This window comes from Hippopotamus amphibius, chromosome 14, assembly GCF_030028045.1.
Source record: "Hippopotamus amphibius kiboko isolate mHipAmp2 chromosome 14, mHipAmp2.hap2, whole genome shotgun sequence".
NCBI classification, from domain to species: domain Eukaryota; kingdom Metazoa; phylum Chordata; class Mammalia; order Artiodactyla; family Hippopotamidae; genus Hippopotamus; species Hippopotamus amphibius.
Genome location: NC_080199.1, coordinates 15,474,205 through 15,493,477, shown reverse-complemented (window position 1 = coordinate 15,493,477; position 19,273 = coordinate 15,474,205). Strand labels below are relative to the sequence as shown.

General features: G+C 38.7%; 1 protein-coding gene across 2 annotated transcripts in view; it reads left to right on the top strand.

The window, feature by feature from the left end:
- The window catches only part of LOC130835676 (ATP-binding cassette sub-family C member 4-like), a 175,740-nt gene that overhangs the window by 152,458 nt on the left and 4,009 nt on the right, over nt 1–19,273 (top strand). For both annotated transcript variants that reach the window (XM_057707374.1, XM_057707373.1), the window contains one exon: nt 13,949–14,083. In XM_057707374.1, the coding sequence (XP_057563357.1) occupies nt 13,949–14,083 (135 nt within the window). The remainder of the gene's footprint in view (nt 1–13,948; nt 14,084–19,273) is intronic.

Genomic DNA, 19,273 nt, shown 5'->3' with positions numbered 1-19,273 from the left:
CTCCAGACCTAAGAACTCAGAGGAGAAGCCCTAAAGAGTCAGTGCTCAGACCTCCAAGGAGAGGTCACTCCCAACTGCTGATCATATTTGTGAGAGATGAGGCTAGTTCTCCATGTGCTAATAGAAGCTGGGTGTTGGAGTCAGATGCCACTGCTGGGGTGATGCTGCAGAAGTAGCAGAAACCAGGTAGACCATGTGCTCTGCATCTCCCTCCAGTGCCCCCTACTGGCAGGACCTAACAATGAGCCTGCTGGCCAAAAGACCTCTGAAATGTGATTTGCAGAGACCCAGCCTCTGTATCACAGATGAGAGTTTAGAAAGAAAGTAGATCAGGGGCTGAGAGACTGTAGATAAACAACTAGCCAGTCTCTTACAATAGATTCAGGCACTTCACACACAGCAGGCTCCAAGCTTTGGTGTCTGGATGGCTGTCTAGTATTTTTCTTGTTTTGATTTATTCTTTCTTCCTTAGTAATTTAGTATTTCCTTCCTTAGCTTTGGTTTCTTCCTCTATCCCTTCCTTTTCTCTCTTTCTACCTCTTTTTCCTTTCCCACTGTTGCTTGCTGAGTTTCAATAAATATTAGAATGTGGAATTATAAAATGACAGAGAAATCATTCCTTAAAGAAAAACCTTTGGCTGTAAATAAGCCCAAAGAAATTCAACCTATTTTCAAGCTAACCCCCAGTCTATGGAAACAAGCTGATTTTATTCATCTTATGGATGCTAACTACTGTCCACAAGATACCACAGTATCCAGTGATGCTGATTAAAGATGAAGTAAATAAAGCCTGTGCAATGCATGAGGCAGTAGATGAAGTTAATCAGTGATTTTGATGGTCTGAACTAAACAGGTAATAATCAGTAATAAATGGCCAGTAATACCCAAACTTCCTTATATCCAATGATAATGGAAGTGTCTCCTGACTTCTTGGGCAGTTCCTGGAATATCATTTCCCACCCTACTTCACATGCATTATCAGATGGGATCAGCAATAGAGGCATTGAGAAGATACCAGACTGTCAGCACTGAAGCAGTGCCTCTGACCTCACTCCCCTAAGTTGAACATGTACAGGAGTGAGCTCTGGGAAAGCAGATGATAGGAGTGAGGCATCCCCAACCAAAGGAATGCTCTAGCCTCCAAGAAGTGCAGCTGGTCATCTTGGACTAGAACATCACAGTAGGAAGCAGGCCTCTCCTGCAGACTTTTATGAGGGACCTGATGATATTCCAAGATTGCAAGACAGTGACTTATATTCCAGAAACTTTGTTCAGCATTGAGCATCCTTAGTCCCTTGTTTTGTGTTCTTAAATGTTAATCGGAAAAGTAACCTCTTATTTCTACTCTTTACCTGTTGCTTTGTTTGTCTCACCTCTCAGCATTGTATTTTGCAGATTGCCCCCCAAAAGCATACTTCTTCTATAATCAATGAATGATGCTGTGAAATTTCCATTTTGAAACCCTTTGTCAGGCGTTAGAGGCAGAAACAGAAAGATGGCTTGATCTCTAGCTCAGCTGAGTGTCTGTTCAAATAAATTATTTGCTTCTAAATGTACCCTGGAGATTTATTTTGGTTTTTGGTATTACGACATTCATGGTAACAGCTTCTTTTTCTTATCTAATTCTTAGAAATGCTGTCATCCTAGAATGTATGATTGGTTAAGGAAACTGTGAGGAAGGACAGAATTTAGCTGACAGATATGTCAGCTGCTCAGTCCTAAGTCTTTATCTATCTGAATGTGATCCACAGATGTGAATGTCTCGTTCACAAATATCCCCTTAATCAATCAGTTTTGTTGCCATTATTAAAATATGTCCATTTGTTTAATGCTTTACTTACCAGTAACTCCTGGTAAATTTCTCAAATTTACCAAAACCTCAAGTTTTTCCCTCTTGATCAGATTATTTGAACAAATCCTTAATGGGATTTTACAAAACAGTGTACAGCCTGGCCCCTCCCTAACTTTCTAGTTTTGTCCCACTCTGCTCTTCCTCTTTCCTTCATAGCTAAAACCATATTGATGGTCTTTCAGTTCTTCAAATGCAGTGTTCACTCTCTCTTATACTTGTGTCCTCTGTTTCTAATGTTGGTGGCTTAGACTAAGGTGATAGCAGTGGAAATGGTGAGATGGTTGGATTGGGGGTAGATAAGGAAGTGAAGCCAAGTGTATTGTGTGATGGACTGAACATGGGATCTGAGGGCAGAGAGAGGAGTTAATACTGAGTTCTGGGTGTGGAGACTGGGCATCTGGGTGAATGAGGAAGACGGAGAAGGGAAATGCAAGGGTTCTCTTTGGAGACTGTCACCTTTGCAATGACTGAACGTGTTTTTTCATGGTGACCTTGCCCTTCACTGTGGAGCTGCCCTTCCCACTCCTGTGTTGGGAGACCTTCAATTTAGGGCTGTCTGGTCAAGGTCATCGGTGATATCACGGAGAGACACCACCAGGAGATGTAAACTTGGCCGCTTTGTTCCATCTTGTTTCAAGGTGGTTTCAGTTGCTGACTTCTTTGGTAGTAATGGCAGGATTAGAGACCCAAGAGACATGCATCCCCTAGATCCAGAGCTGGGGAATTGTTCTCTGTTCTCCATTCACCCAAGGTGTAAACCTTGTATTTTATTTTAGAGCTTCTGTTTACCGGTTGGCTTTCATTTAAGCAAAAACACCATAAATAATGCTCTTTCTCAAACCTTTGACTTTTGGGGCAATTTTTCTTCTTGATTGCTTTAGAAATACAGGAATATGGGGGGAGGGATAAGTTAGGAATTTGGATTAACAGATACATACTACTATAATAAAATAGATAAATAACAAAGACCTACTTATAGCACAGGGAACTATTTTCAATATCTTATAACCTATAATCGATAAGAATCTGACAAAGAATATATATATACACACACGCATATATATTTATGTATGTATAACTGAATCACTTTGCTATACACCTGAAACATTGTAAATCAACTATGCTTCAGTTTAAAAAAAAGTAAAAAGAAATATAGGCATACCATGTTTTATTGAACTTCACAGATACTGAATTTTTTTTTTCTTTTTACAAATTGGATGTTTGTCACAACCCTGTGTCAAGCAAGTCTATTGGTGCCATTTTATTTTTAAAACAACATTTGCTCACTCCATGTCTCTGTGTCACATTTTGGTAATTCTCACAATATTTCAAACTTTTTCACTATCATTACATTTGTTATGGTGATCTGTGATCTGTGATCTTTAATGTTACTACTATGACTTACTGAAGGCTCAGATGATGGTTAGCATTGTTTAGCAGTAAAATATTTTAAAATTAAGGTCTGTACATTGTTTTTTTCAATCACAGTGCAATTTCACACTTGATAGTCTATAGTGTAGTGTAAACATAACTTCTATATGCCGTGGGAAACCAGAAAATTCGTGTTGCTCTCTATATGGTGATATTTGCTTCATTGTGGTGTTCTGGAACTGAACCCACAATATCTCTGAGAGATGTCTGTAGCTGTTTCAGTTCCAGAAAGTAAGTGATTGTCTGTTCTGAAAGCTTTAATGGGACATAAAGACAAGTCAATCAGCTGCAAAGCCTAATGCTCCAGAGGGTGGGCAGCCAGCCTCAGGGAGTGACGGGGGAAGTAATGGATGCTGATGAAGTGCATAACCAACAGTGCTGTCACCATGAAGTCATGTAATTACAAGTGATTAAGATTTAATAATTATATTTTGTTGCGCTTGTGAATACTTCTGCACAAAGGCAGATGGATATGTTTTTTTTTTTTACTGTAAGTAAATCAACCAAATCTTGTTGGGAACAACTGTGACCTAGTTAATAACTTTGTTTTTGTGTTGTCTCTCCAAAGGGATTTGCCCAGTTTGGATTCATAAAGCACCATTAATGTGTCAAAATTCTATTTTACAAAGATTTTAACTTTATTAAATATGATGTGGTCAGAATGACAGCTAATTGAATCTTCCTTACTTATTCTGTTGCTACAAAAGGTGGAGCAAGACAAATTTGAAATCCTCTTTCTTCTAATACTCATCAGTATCTCTACATTAAAGGCTTCTTCCTATAGTTTTTAGGATTAGCTGGTTGCTTATAATCTTTTTTCAACCAGTAGCATAGGTTTTTCCTCCTATTTCTAAGACTCCAATCTTCATAAGACCCTGGATACTCCCTAGTAGCGCGAACAAAACAAACCTATGAAAATTTGCAATTGCTCTAACAGTATTGTTGCCTGTGTTGAACATTTTCACTTTCTACAGTTAGAGAATTCTTTGGAAATGAATGAAGGACCAAAGTCTGGACCAGGAAACTCAGATTCCATCTCTTCTGTTTATAGTCAACCTTATGGTTGTATAATCTTTGCCTTTCTTCCTCAACACAAACCTCTTTTTAGTAGAATTTTCCCAGAGAAGTCAAAACCAGAAATTGTTGTAACATACCCACCTGTAAAAGCATGAAAGTAACTCATACATAACTAGAATTTTACTTGAATTTTGTTTTTCACATTCATGGAACTTTTCTTTTGCAAGCCTACATGACTGCAGTGAGAACATGTCATAAGACAAAAGCTCTTTCAAAAACATGCCAAGAGATTTCACTCAAGTTTTCAGAGGAAAGATAACTAATATGGGTAGAGAGTACAATCAGGGAGAAGAAAGACTTTATGAGGGGGGCACTTACATGTAAAAGCAGCAGTTTTGGGAAAGTAGCTGTGGAGGTCACCATGACCTACCCTTGATTATTCCCCAGTGAGAAGAAGATTTATTATTTTAAGACCTAAGAAAGGATTTTAAGTTAATATTTGCCATGTTGTCTAGACACTGAGAAAATCATAGGCACCCATTTTACCAATGAGGGACCCATCACCCAAGATTGGATAACTGTCCATCTGTCACCTAGAAGCCAAAAACAGAGGTGTGAGACTAATATCCTCCCCTCCCAGCTCTACTTGTCCTTAAGTGGGATCTCTCTCTATTGCTTGTCACCATATTGAAAATTGTTCCTGGCATCCCTTTCCTATCATCAGGCTTTTCTTCCACCCTGTTTCCCCCCATCTCTCTCTGCAGCCACCCAATTATCACTGATGGCATCCTGCCAATGAGAATGGATCAAATTGGAGGATTAGCTTAAGATGGCAGAGTAGAAGATGTGACTCACCTCTTCTTGTGAGAACACCGAAATCACAATTAACTGCTGAACAACCATCAACAACAACAACAACAACAAAAAACACTGAAAACTACCAAAAAAGATACCTTACATCCAAAGACAAAAAGCAGCCACAATGAGACAGTAGGAGGGGCACAATCATGATAAAAACAAATTCCATACCTGTCAGGTGGGCAGTCCACAATTTGGAAAAAAATTATACCACAGAAGTTGTCCCACAAGAGTGAAATTTCTGAGCCCCACATCAGGCTTCCTAGTCTGAGGGTCTGGCAACAGGAGGAGGAGCTCCCAGAGAATCTGGCTTTGAAGGCCAGTGGGGTTTGATCACAGGAATTACACAGGACTGGGGGAAACAGAAACTTCACCCTTGGAGGGCACCCACAAGGTTGCATGTGCACCAGGACACAGGGGAAAAAGCAGTGACTCCGTGAGACTGGGCCACACCTACTTGCTAGTATTGGAAGGTCTCCAGTGTGAACAGGGGCAGCTGTCTCTCATTGCAGGGACAAAGACACTGGCAGCAGCAGTTCTGTGGAGTACTCATTGGCATGAGACCTCTCAGAGGCTGCCATTAGCCCCACCCAACAGGATGTAGGCTCTAGTGCTGGGACACCTCAGACCAAGCAGCCAGCAGGGCAGGAACACAACCTAACTCATCAACAGACAGGTGGCTTAAAGTATTCCTGGCATGCCCTTGCCCACCAGAGGGACAAGACCCAGCTCCATCCACCACTGGGGAGGAACCAGTTCCTCCCATCAGGAAGCCTGCACAGGCCTCATAGATAGCCCCATTCACCAGAGGGTAGACAGCAGAAGCAAGAACTATAATCCTGCACCCTGCAGAATGGAAACTGCAATCACAGAAAGTTAGACAAAATAAGACAGCAGAGGAATATGTCCTAGATGAAGGAACAAGATAAAGTCTCACATGAAGAGCTAAGTGAAGATGAAATAGGCAACCAACTAGTAAAAGAATTCAGAATAATGATAAGATGATCCAAGATCTTGGAGAAAGAATGGAAGCAAGGATCAAGAAGATGCAAGAAATGTTTAACAAAGACCTAGAAGAACTAAAGAACAAACAAACAGATGAACAATACAATAATTGAAATGAAAAATACACTAGAAGCAATCAATAGCAGAATTACTGAGGCAGAAGAATAGATAAGTGACCTGGAAGACAGAATGTTAGAAATCACTGCTGCATAACAGAATAAAGAAAAATGAATGAAAACAAATGAAGACAGTCTAAGAGACTTCTGGGACAACATTAAATGCACCAACATTCATATTATAGGGGACCCAGAAGGAGAAGAGAGAGAGAGAAAGGACCTGAGAAAATATTTTGAAGAGATAATAGCCAAAAACTTCCCCAATATGGGAAAGAAAACAGTCACCCAAGTCCAGGCAGTGCAGAGTCCTGGGCAGGATGAACCCAAGGAGGAACATGCTGAGACACATAGTAATCAAACTGACAAAAATTAAATATGTATAAAATGTATTAAAAGCAACAAATAACATATAAGGGAACTCCCATAAAATTCTCAGCTGATTTTGCAGCAGAGTCTCTGCAAGTCAGAAGGGAGTGGCATAATATATTTAAAGTTATGAAAAGGAAGAAACTACAACCAAGAAGGAGAGTCATCAAGGCTCTCATTCAGATTCAACACAGAAACCAAAAGCTTTACAAGCAAGCAAAAGCTAAGAGAATTCAGCACCACCAGACCAGCTTTGCAACAATGCTAAAGGACCTTCTCTAGGCAGAAAAAAAAAAAAAAAGGACAGAACTAGAAACAAGAAAATTATGACTGGAAAAGCTCACCAGTAAATACAAATATACAGTGAAGGCAGGAAATGATCCACACACAAATATGATACAAAATCAGAAATTGTGAGAACACAAATGCAGGATATTGGAAATACATTTGAAATTAAATACCAGGAACTTAACTTGTATGTATATAGACTGTTATATCAAAACCTCATGGTAATTGCAAACTGAGAATCTACAATAGAGACACACACAAAAAAGTAAAAGGAATCCAAACAGAACACTAAACTTAGACATCAAATCACAAGAGAACAAAACAGGAAGGGAAGAAAAAAGACCTACAAAAATAAATCCAAAACAATTAACATAATGGCAATAAGAACCTACATATAGATAATCACCTTAGAAGTAAATGGATTCAATGCTCTAACCAAAAGGCATAGACTAGCTGAATGGATACAAAAACAAGACCCATATATATGCTGTTTACAAGAGACCCACTTCAGATCTAGGGACACATACAGACTGAAAGTGAAGGGATGGAAAAAGGTATTCCATGCAAATGGAAATCAAAAGAAAGCTGGAGTAGCAATACTCATATCAGACAAAATTGACTTTAAAGACTGTTAAAAGGAACAAAAAAGGACGCTAAATAATGATTAAGGGATCAATCCAAGAAGAAGGTATAACAATTATAAATATATAGGTACCCAACATAGGAGCACCTCAATATATAAGGCAATACTAACAGCCATAAAGGGAGAAATCAACAGTAACACAATAATATTGGGGGCCTTTAACACCCTACTTTCATCAATTGACAGATAATCCAGATAGAAAATCAATGAGGAAATACAGGCCTTAAATGACACATTAGAGCAGGTGGACTTAATTGATATTTATAGAGCATTCCATCCAAAAGCTGCAGAATACACATTCTTCTCATTTGCATATGGAACATTCTCCAGGATTCACCATGTTCTGGGCCACAAAATGAGCATCTGTAAGTTTTAAAAAATTGAAATCATATCAAGCTTCTTTTCTGACCACAACACTATGAGATTAGAAATCAACTAGAAGACTCTTTAACACCATACACAAAAATAAACTCAAAATGGATTAAAAACCTAAATGTAAGACTGGATACTATAAAACTCTTAGAGGAAAACATAGGCAGAACACTCCTTGACATAAATCGCAGCAATATCTTTTCTGATCCATATCCCAGAGTAATAGAAAGAAGAACAAAAATAAACAAATTGGACCTAAATAAACTCAAAAGCTTTTGCACAGCAAAGGAAACCATAAACAAAACGAGAAAACAACCCACAGAATGGGAGAAAGCATTTGCAAATGATGCAACTGACAAAGGAATAGTCTCCACAATTTACAAACAGCTCCAGTGGCTCATTACATAAAAACAAACACCCCAATCAAAAAATGGGTGGAAGACCTAAATAGACATTTCTGCAAAGAAGACATACAGAGGGCCAAGAGGCACATGAAAAGATGTTCAACATCACTAATTATTAGAGAAAAGGAAATCAAAACTTCAATGAGATATCACCTCACACCAGACAGAATGGCCATCATCAGAAAATCTACAAGCAATAAATCCTGCAGAGGGTGTAGAGAAAAGGAAACCCCTTTACACTGGTGTTGGGACTGTAAATTGGTACAGCCACTATGAAGAACATTATGTAGGCTCCTTAAAAAAGTTAAAAATAAAGCTAGCATATGATCCAGCAATTCCACTCCTGGGCATGTACCTGGAGAAAGACGTTTTGAAAGAATATATGTACCCCAATGTTCATTGCAACACTGTTTACAATAGCCAAGACATGGAATCAACCCAAATGTCAATTGACAGATGAGTGGATAAAGAATATGTACATATATACAATGGAATATTAGTCAGCCATAGAAAAGAATGGAATAATGCCATTTGCAGCAACATGGATGGACCTGGAGATGATCATACTAAATGAAGTAAGTCAGAGAAAGAGAGGTATCATATGATATTACTTATATACAGAATCTAAAAACAAATGATCCAAATGAACTTATTTACAAAACAGAAACAGACAAACATAGAAACTGAACTTATGGTTACCAGGGGGAATTGTGCAGGCAGAGATAGATTGCAGGTTTGGAACTGACATGTGCACACTGCTATATTTTAAATAGATGGCCAACAAGGACCTACTTCATAGCACAAGTAACTCTGCTCAATGTTCTGTAATGACCTTAATGGGAAAAGAATTTGAAAAAGAATAGATATGTGTATTTGTATAACTGAATCACTTTGCTGTATACCTGAAACTAAGACAACATTGTTAATTGACTATACTCTGATATAAAATAAATTTTTTTAAATATATATACCAATATAAAGTCAAAATTTTAAAAAATGAAAATGGATCAAATTATTTTACAATAGGTCCATTTAATTTTTATGTCTAGAAGAGCTACCTGGAAAATCTGCAGGTACACAGGCCTGATAAACACATCTTCATTAAGCTTGTGTAACTGACTGACCCATCTCATGTAATTCATTTTTCCTTCACCAGTAGAGAGTGGCAAGTGATTTGAGGCTGGGGTTCCTGGAGAGATCCTGGGGTTGAGGGATTGTTATCACACCAATTTGAATATGTGGTTTAGTTTACTCTTTAACTTGGGTTACAGGAAGAATGGAAAAAGAGTGGGAGATTACAGGAACATTTTCTTATAGATATAAAAGATGTTAAAAATTCAAAATTATACCTGTTTTTCTGTATATAAAGAAAATTTATAGTTACTTTATGTTTATGTGTTCTGAAATATCTAGAATCTTTAATCAAACCAGTAAATATAAAGGCTAGGCTGGTAGAATTATATTCCGGGCCTTTTTAAGTCTGCATCCCAACCCAGCTCTGACTTGAGTCTTGGCTGCACTGCACTCCTGCTCCTTTCAACTCTCCCTCCTCTCTGACTGACCCTTTTCTGATTCTGCGTTTCCAATATTTGACAATAAATGAGTGTCAAGCCTCCACCCTCAATACTGGTTTATCTTTCGCTCATTTCCCCTCTCACTCTCCTTCTTGCCCATAACTATCAGCCTGAGGCATGTGGTCCTCCAAGTCCACATCCCTAATCCTAGCATCCCTGTATCCCACTGGCTTAGCTGTTACCCAGGCCAGCTAGACTTGTCCCTCTGGGTCTTTCCCTACAATCTTGCCAAACTATACTGTTGGGCACTCACCCAATCATGCCCTGCATTTAGTTTCCTTTGTATTTAACTTTCAACCAGCATGTATTGTGTGCCTATTTCCTGTCAAGTACAATGCCAGGGCCCTGAGATGCAAAATAAACAAGGAAAACCACATAACTCTGCCACTGAAGAGTTTCCAGTCTCACCTCCAGCCCTCTTGGCCCCTGTTGTTCCCTGTGTCTGGAATGACCCCTGTCCATCCACCCACACACCCCCGTTTCTGCATGTTCACGTCTATCCATTCTTTAAGGGCCAGTTCACTGCCCTCTGTCCTCCTTGAAGCTTGTCCTCCAAACCTCTGGCCAGAAGTCATCTCTTCTGCTACTAAACTCCTCCTTGTTGTGCATTTTTTCTTGCATTAGGGACACTTGAGGATTTTCTTCTCTCTCTCCTTTCAGTACAGGCTCTCTAAAGCACAGGCTGGGGCTTATGTGTGTTTGCCTCTTCCAAAGCACCTAGCATAATGCTATCAATACAGTTAAATATGCAGTAAATGTTTGCTGAATAAATTCAGAAATTAATGAAAATTTACTTAAGTTTTCCTCAAATATGTTTTGGCTATGTGTTATTTGATATTTATTAATCCTGAAAGTTAAATAAAACTGGTTTTCTTTTTCTATGAATATATAGGCACACAGTAAATAATTTGAGCCTAAGAGTAATAAAATTACAGTGGAAATGTAGACAGGAGAAATGTTTATGTTTACAGGCATATCTTCTTAAATTATATACAAAGTTAATATAAGGTATTATCCATATGGAAAGATATCTTAGAAAACTGAATGTTAAAATTCTCATGTCCCTTATTTTACTTCTGATAATAAGTTATTTAATACTGTCTTTCACTGGTAACTCACATGGAGAGAAACAAATGCAGGTTCAGACTTGGGTTCAAATCCCAGCTCTGCCATCTGCTGATTCTGCCTCCTCAGCCAAGTTACTTAACTGCACCTCAGTCTTCATCTCTGTCTGGCCTTGAGCTTCTTGATAGACTTGCTAATTTTTGAATCTCCCATTCCTAGAACAGTGCTTTGGTAATAGATACTCAGTACTTATAGGATGGATGGATGGATGAGAGGATGAAAGGAAAGAAGGAAGGAATGATCAATGGAAGGGTGGATTGATGGAAATTATGCACCTGGTTTGTCTACCCTTGAGAGACATTCTTGAGAATTAACACTGATGATTATAAAGCATATAACACAGTGAATCCTCAACTCACAGCTATTTTTATTTTCCTTTTCAAAGCCAAAGACTGCTGTTTTAGTAATGGGGTGATTTCATTGATCTGATGGTCACCATGGTCTTTGTTACATTGCACTTATATGCCAGGGCATCCCATCTCTCAAACCTTGTGAATCCATCCATTGGGGCTGTATTAATAATGCAGTTCACTTTAAGGTACTGTATGTTGTTTTAATGCATATCAAAAGAGTATTAACACGGTATATTATGTTTACATTTTTAAAGTGTTATCTCAAAGAAGTTAAAATTTAAGTTCTTATAAATTATCAAACATTACAACAAACCTATCGGAGTTCCGTTACTCCCCCACCTAAAACTGAAAACTACCCTTATAAAATATAATGCAGGCCACTACGTTGGTAATGTCAACTAAAAAAATGCACAGTGTGAGAGCTGTGAGTTGTTTCATTTGGGGCAAAATGAGGATTATAGGCCGGGAGATAGCATTTGAGATAGTTCTGAGAAACTGCTCCAAAGAGGTAGGGGGGAAGGTCAGTGTTATGTATGATTTTAGTGAAGAGGGGCACGTGTAGTCAAGCACATGTTTTGGCAGAGGTTTGCTACTAGTCACAAGGAGCAGATGTCACTGTTAATGACTTTAGTGCTTTTTTAGATATGAGGAGATGCAAGAATTGGGCTCACAAAATGGACTTTATGAGGCTTTATACATGTTTCCTACTAAATACCATGCGATAGAATTAACTGCAATACCTAGATGTAGAAAACAACCTGTGTCCTGTTTAGAGATTCAGTGTATTCTCTTAAGACACATTTACTTTAAATATGACCTAAATGAAGAAATAAATACCACTTAACATCAGAAAAGCTTTCCTAGGTACATCATTTGGGCCAATTGTTTCAGACTCTTTTTTTCCTTCTGAAATGATTAACCAAAGCCATTAACAGGTAGAAAGGCAGAGTTAAGAGCACCTTCCTCTCCCTCCAGTTAGTGAACATGTTAATAAGCAATAAAGTGGCTGAAAGGCAGGCAGTTGAAGAAAGAAAAAGAGGAAGGAAAGGTAATTTGTGACAGCAGAGATTCGGATCCTTGTTGATTCAGATTGGGCTGCCCTGTGTGCTGGGAGGGCAGTGATCGCTGCAATTGGAAGCTCAATTTCTTACTTGCTTCTTTAGTCTTATCCAACGAGAAAATTGGATTTCTGGAGATTTTTTCTGTGCAGAGCAGTTCTGCTAAAGCTGCTTATGTAGCGGCTCTTTTTGCCAGCCTTTTCACTCTCAGAATAATAAACCACAACCAAAGCCAACGTCAAGAAGCACCTTAACCTCTCGGACAAGGGATTCTGCCCCTCTTGGCCTCTGACATAATCCAGGATGCTAAAGAAATTCTGGAAGCATTTACTTTTTCCCCAAATATTGCTCAGAATCTGTCAAAGCAAGTTGACAGTTAATTTGTCAGGACATTGCCATCTGGTTTGTATGACATCAACTTACTTTTTAGCTAAATGGAGTTTGATTTTTTGATCAAGAAATCTCCCAACTCTGACGGTCTGTAAAACAGCCCTCGGAGCTCGGAGTCTGAGCTAAAAGCTCTAACAACCATGAATGCCCCTGGCCAGATATAAAATGCTCCAGACTGCTGAGCGCCCCTAATCATAGTCTAAAACTTTCACTTTTTTCCTTCCTATAACATTATAACAACAAAAGTTCAGGTTAGTGAAACAGGAGGGAAGCGGACAGGGCACAACCTTTAAAAGAATGACATAGCCCTTGAGGATACCACGTAAACTGGTTAGAACCAGCTAGGTCCAAAATGGCAGATAATTCAACTTCCAGTAGACCTTAACGCCTCCTTATGCGCTCATTGCAATACGTTAGCTGCTAAATGACACACCCACAGGTGCCATGACAGTTCCAAGGCCAACCATTGTAGGCTAAAAAGTGGGGGGTTGCCCAGTTCCTGGAAATTCCTAATAGTAACCCCAAATAGTTGGAATAATCCTCCCACTCATTAGCCTATGAAATTACCCAGCCCATAAAAACTGACCATGACATATTTCAGGGCCTTTCGCCTTCTAAAATGGCCAACACTCTGTCCGTGGAGTGTTTCTTCTATGGCCACTCTGGCCTTTTGAGACAGACTGCATTCTGTCTATGGAATCTGTATCTCTCTAAATAAATCCACTTCTTACCTATTGCTTTGTCTCTCACTGAATTCTTTTTGTGCTGAGACCTAAAGAACCTGAGCTTCACTAAGTCCAGAAACCAGGTGAGTGATTCTAATTAAAAGAGTGAGTTCAAGTCCCAATCTGGGTATTGGCTGGGTTTGAGTACTGGCCTGTATGTTCAAGTCCCCATCTGAGATGCGCGGTTTCATTAGGACTTTGCCCAGTAAAACAAGGTAATCAAACCATTTAAACCTACCAAGACCAGGCCTACCACCCAAAGAGATTCTCTCTATTCTTTCCCTCCTGTCCCTTTACAAAATAGTGTCTAAGTTATAATATGTTACTGGGAAACATTGTGTGCTAATGGGTTTCTTTCTGCTGACTAACAGGTTTTGGATTCAGGGAGACGGAAAGAATATAATCGGCCATATAATTTGCTGCAAAATAGAAACAGCCTCTTTTACAAGATGGTGCAGCAACTGGGTGAGGCCGAGGCTGCTGCCCTCACTGAAACAGCAAAACAGGTGAGCCTGCTGCAGGGAGTTGTGATTTAAGTTTGTCTCCAGGGTTCACACCTCACAATCTCCACCAGGGGTCTGGTAACAAGCACTTTGTGCCCTTTGCGTTATAAGCCTCCAGAGACAAAACTTCATGACTGGTTTTTTTTTGTTTGTTTTGTTTTTTAATTTATTTATTTTTTTTGGGGGGGGGTACACCCTGTTCAATCATCTGTTTTTATACACATGTCCCGTATTCCCTCCCTCCCTCGACTCTCCCCCACCCTCCCCGTCCCAGTCCTCTAAGGCATCTTCCATCCTCGAGTTGAACTCCCTTTGTTATACAGCAACTTCCCACTGGCTATCTATTTTACAGTTGGTAGTATATATATGTCTGTGCTACTCTCTCACTTTGTCTCAGCTTCCCCTTGACCCCCCCGCCCCCCCAAACCTCGAGTTCTCCAGTCCATTCTCTGCATCTGCATCCTTGTCCATGACTGGGTCTTAACACGGTTTCAGGTTGAAGGCAGCTCTGCTGAGAGTCTGCAGAAGGGGTGGGGGAGGGGTGCAGGATGTGTGTGCGCTCATGTGCCTGAGAGAGATTTTGGATGGAACTTTCCATACATTTGGACTCTCGGTTCAGATTCTCATAGAGCACAGAATACTCTCATTTTGTAGACCCTTTGCATTTCATTCTGATTGGTGCTCAGTACATTTTTGATGCACATGTTGTCAAGAAACATCCAGGAAATTTGAGAGTTGGAGAAAAAAGAGGTGGAATATTGTTCATTGGGTCTAGGAAGATCTGCCAGGGAAAGGTGTAGGTCATTTCTGTTTTCTAATTTGTGAAGAAAAATCCTACCTGATACTGTCATTTTCTCCCTAATTCTTTGTTGTTTAGAATTAGGTACAGTTACCCCTCTATGCTTTCTCTACCTTCTGGAAGATGCAAATGTCATCAGGACAAATCAGGAACTCACAATACCTTAACACTGTAGTCTGAATGATGCTTGAAGGTTTACAAAGTACTTTTACAGAGATGAGGTGTGAGAAAGATACTCAGTGAATAACACCCAGGTCACGTGGGATCTTTCTAACAATGATCAGGTAGTAATATTTCATTGTACAAATATGATAACTGATGTCTAGTTTAAGGGACTTAGCCAATGTCATGCAGCTGCCCATAATTCTTTCTGGAATAAGGTGGGAATGGAACTGATGGAAGGATGGAGGGAGGGAAGGAAGGTCTGGTGTTCTTGCCACTTGAGATGTGGGGCTCAGGGTGGGATGAGGCTTCCAACTATATGTGGTGGGGCTTCCTGTCAAAACTTTGTCTCTGGGCATTACATTATGGGTGCATTTTTACTTCTTTGTACTTTTCTGCATTTCTCAGATTTTCATTTGTAAGTAGAATAAAATTGTATAATATTTAAAATGTCTTTTTAAAAAAAGTCCCAGTATCTAAGTAATTCTACATGAAAGATTTATCTAAAATGTAGCCTAAGTTCCCCTGTCACTGTTTCATCTCATTCTTCCTCCTTAGAAATGAAGAGCAGTACCTTCCACAGTTCATAGTATAGGACATTGCCCAGGGTCACAGAGCTGCCTAAAGAGTTAGCAGAGTTGGAATTCAAATATTGGTTTAGAGATGATGAAGTCTGTGTTCTGAACTTCTCATAAGTACTTTTATTGTATGCAAATATAGAGAAGCTGCACTTGGAGCCCTAATACATTTTTATGCCTGAAATTCAGAGTGCTTTCATCTACTAGAATAATCACTTGTAATTCCCTGTGTAACCTAGTCACAAAACAGCCAGGAACCTCACAAAGCTTTTTGTTCTTTTGACTTAGGCATTTCACATGAAAGAGATGTGTCCCCACCTATGTGTCAAAATCTTCATTTTAAAAATGTGTTATAATTACATATCATCAAATGCTGAGTAGTGAGAAATAGATCACTGAATTCTGGATAGGTCCAGATAACATAATAGGATTCAACACCTAATTTTACATCTGAGGAAACTAAGACACCTTAGAAGGAAGGTGGCCCTATATAGATAACTAGTTTGCAGCAGACACAGAATTAGACATCTATTCTTTCAGTAAGTGTTTCAAATTAAGTGTAACATACATACAAAACCAGACATAGGTCATAGAATTAGAAATCTTGTGATTCCTGATCTAATATTCTTGCAACTAATTTAACAATATTAATGATGTTACATTTGTGTAGTTCTTTATAATTTATTTTACACAGTTCTCACATGTATGATTTCACTTAATCCTCATGATAGTCCTTTTTTATCCCACATCGTGGATGAGGAGATTGGGTCAAGGGCTCACATAAGGTCACAGAGCTGGTCCAGGGAGCAGAGGGGGTGAATTGTTGGGGGTGGGGGTGGTCAGGGGGTGGAAGCTGAGTGCTGCCCTAGGTACTGTGTTCTGTGTTGAGCCTGAGAATGCTGCTCCTTTCACGTGGTAGCCAAGGTGGGGCCATCACCGAAGTTCATAGGGTGACAGAACATCACTCTTGGATTTCAGCCCTACCGGTGGCTCAGGTTACTTCTCCAGAAAGACATAAGGAGATACATATCCTCATTCTCATCCCAGTTGAATATCTTCTTGACATTATTTCTGTATACGCTTGGTCGGATTGTCAGATTGTCACCTTTTTAAATGTGTAAGCATCAGATATCAATGCATCATTCAGAGCTGCAACCCTGGGAGGATTAGCTTAAATCAAGCTTTTTACTCTAACAGGTTAGAATTCATTTGTTTGGAAAAAAAACTTAACGTCTGGGGAAAGTGTTCTTTTTTTTTTTTTTTTAAATCTTGTAAGGTGTAGTCTGCAATATTTGTTTCTTTGCTCATTATTTTATGTGTGATCCCCTTTGATTTCTTCTAGGAATACTTTATTTCTTTATTATTGACTCTATGTTATAAACACTAAAAACATATTTTCCTTCTCTCCACTCTACGACCAGATTTTAGTTTAGTTTTTCTTCTACTGTTTACCTTCAAATCTTTAAAAATACTTAAACCTCTATTATTTTACTTGTTTTAAATAATAGTTTTTCCATCTCTTTGTTGGCTAAAATTTGTCCTCTTTGTATAATGTTTTTCAAACTTTGGATTGTAAATCATTAGTGGGGCTGTGAAATCTGTTTAGTCAACCATGCAGGCATGATTTAAGAAATGAAATAGTAAAGAATGGAATAGAAGAAAAGTAGCAACGTCTCTTTCATAGTAATAGTAAGTATTTCATGAAAGTCCTTTCAGGGTAAATGGATATAGATAGTGAATCTGTACTGAGACTCAGTGTAAAGTTAAATGTGTTTGCTGTTGTAGGTGGCAGTACAAATTAAAGGTTAAAAACAAAGCTCTGTACCATCTTAAAGGAGGATGCATTGGAGTTAGAATCCCTGACTTATTATAAATATAGTTAATCCTTTAAGAATACATGTTTGAACTGCACAGGTCTACTTATACATGGATTTTTTTCCCCAGTAAATCAGTACTACAGTACAACACAATACACAGTTAAATCTGTGGGTACAGGGGGTGGACTGTCAAGTTATACACAAATTTTTGATTGTCCAGAGGGTCCGTGCCTCCAACCCCTGTGTTCCTCAAGGGTCAAATCTAAGAAATATTTACCTGTTGCATCTCTAACTTAAAATAACTTGATCTTCTTCATGGATACTCAAAGGAACCTTTCTCTATTTTGAAGGTCATTAGTTATTCCTAGGAAGTCATATACTCTTGGTCTCTAGATTCAAGTCTTTTATTTCTAGAAGTTTACTTCAGTTATATCTGATTTTTTTATTTGATTGGACTCTCCTCTTACAAATATTTATACTGTATATATTGTCCGTCCTTTGTCTATTTTATAAAGTTATTATCTCCTTAATCCTTTTTAAGTTTTTATTAATTTACAATTATTTGGCTTGCTTTCTCAACCCTGTCCTCCATGTCTCATATCGTTTTTTTGGAAGCAACTAATCTTCTCTATGCTGCCTTTCAAAATGATCTTTTCTTTGATGTTTTTATTTTTCTCTTCCATTTCACTTTTGGCCTCTATCAACTCATGTTTCATCATCTTCTGTTGCTGTGCCATGTTTTCCTGTATTCTCGGATTTCTGTTGTCCACAGGTTGATGGTTCTATTACATTTTCTTTGAATATATTTCATTCTATTTTTTCATAATTTTCATTTGTTCAGTGAGTATTTTTTTCATTTGTCATATGCTTATCTTGTTCCTTTTCCTCATTTTTCTTTTGTGTAGTTTACAGATCCTGCCCTACTTTATTATTGTTGTTATTCCTACTACTCACCTTTGAAGTAAGTGAGTTTTGTCTGGGTTGTGTATTAATATTTGCAGGATACTTGTGGCTAGGTAAGCAAGCAAAATTCCAGCTAAGCAAAATTCTCTCTGCTTAACACAGAAACTCCTTTCAACCGAGAGAGGGAGAGAGAGAGAGAGAGAGAGGGGAGAGAGAGGATGAGAATAAGCAAGCTAGAGAGGAACTGAGAATGCATATTCATTTAGCCTGTCCTCCTCTCTAGCCTGCAGAGATGGGGCAGTTACAATGCTGCCTGCATTTCAGAATCTCTCTCCTCCTAGGACTTCAACAGTGTACATGCTTCAGGCAAACGTGATTCTATATGATTCCTTATTGACACACCTTAGAATGCACCCCTTAGTTGAAAAGCTGTGTTCTCCCAAGATTGCTGAGATCTGCTCCCCTTAGGTACCGTCTCTCTGTCTTGCCACAGCCCATTGGATCCAGTTGCATAAGGCAACCTGTCCAGATCTTTTTGTCTTTTGGGATTTCAAATGACTCCTGATTTCATCAAAGATTTGCCTAATTTTTTACCTCCCAGTAGCCTTGCTGTTTAGGAGAGGATAAGGGGAGAGGAAAATTCCTTATTCCATTAATCAAAAAGGAGAAATCTTAACTCTTCAGTACTCTTTAACTTTGACAATATACCTGCCAGTATGTCCACAAAGTTAGACCTTTAAAGATGAGGAGTTTGGCCTAGAGTAATGGAAACAAAAGCAAAAATAAAGAATTCGACCTAGTCAAACTTAAAAGCTTTCACACAGCAAAGTAAACCATAAAGTGAAAAGAAAACATACAGACTGGGAGAAAATATAAATGATGCAACTGACAAGGGCTTAATTACCAATATATACAAATAGCTCATACAAGTCAA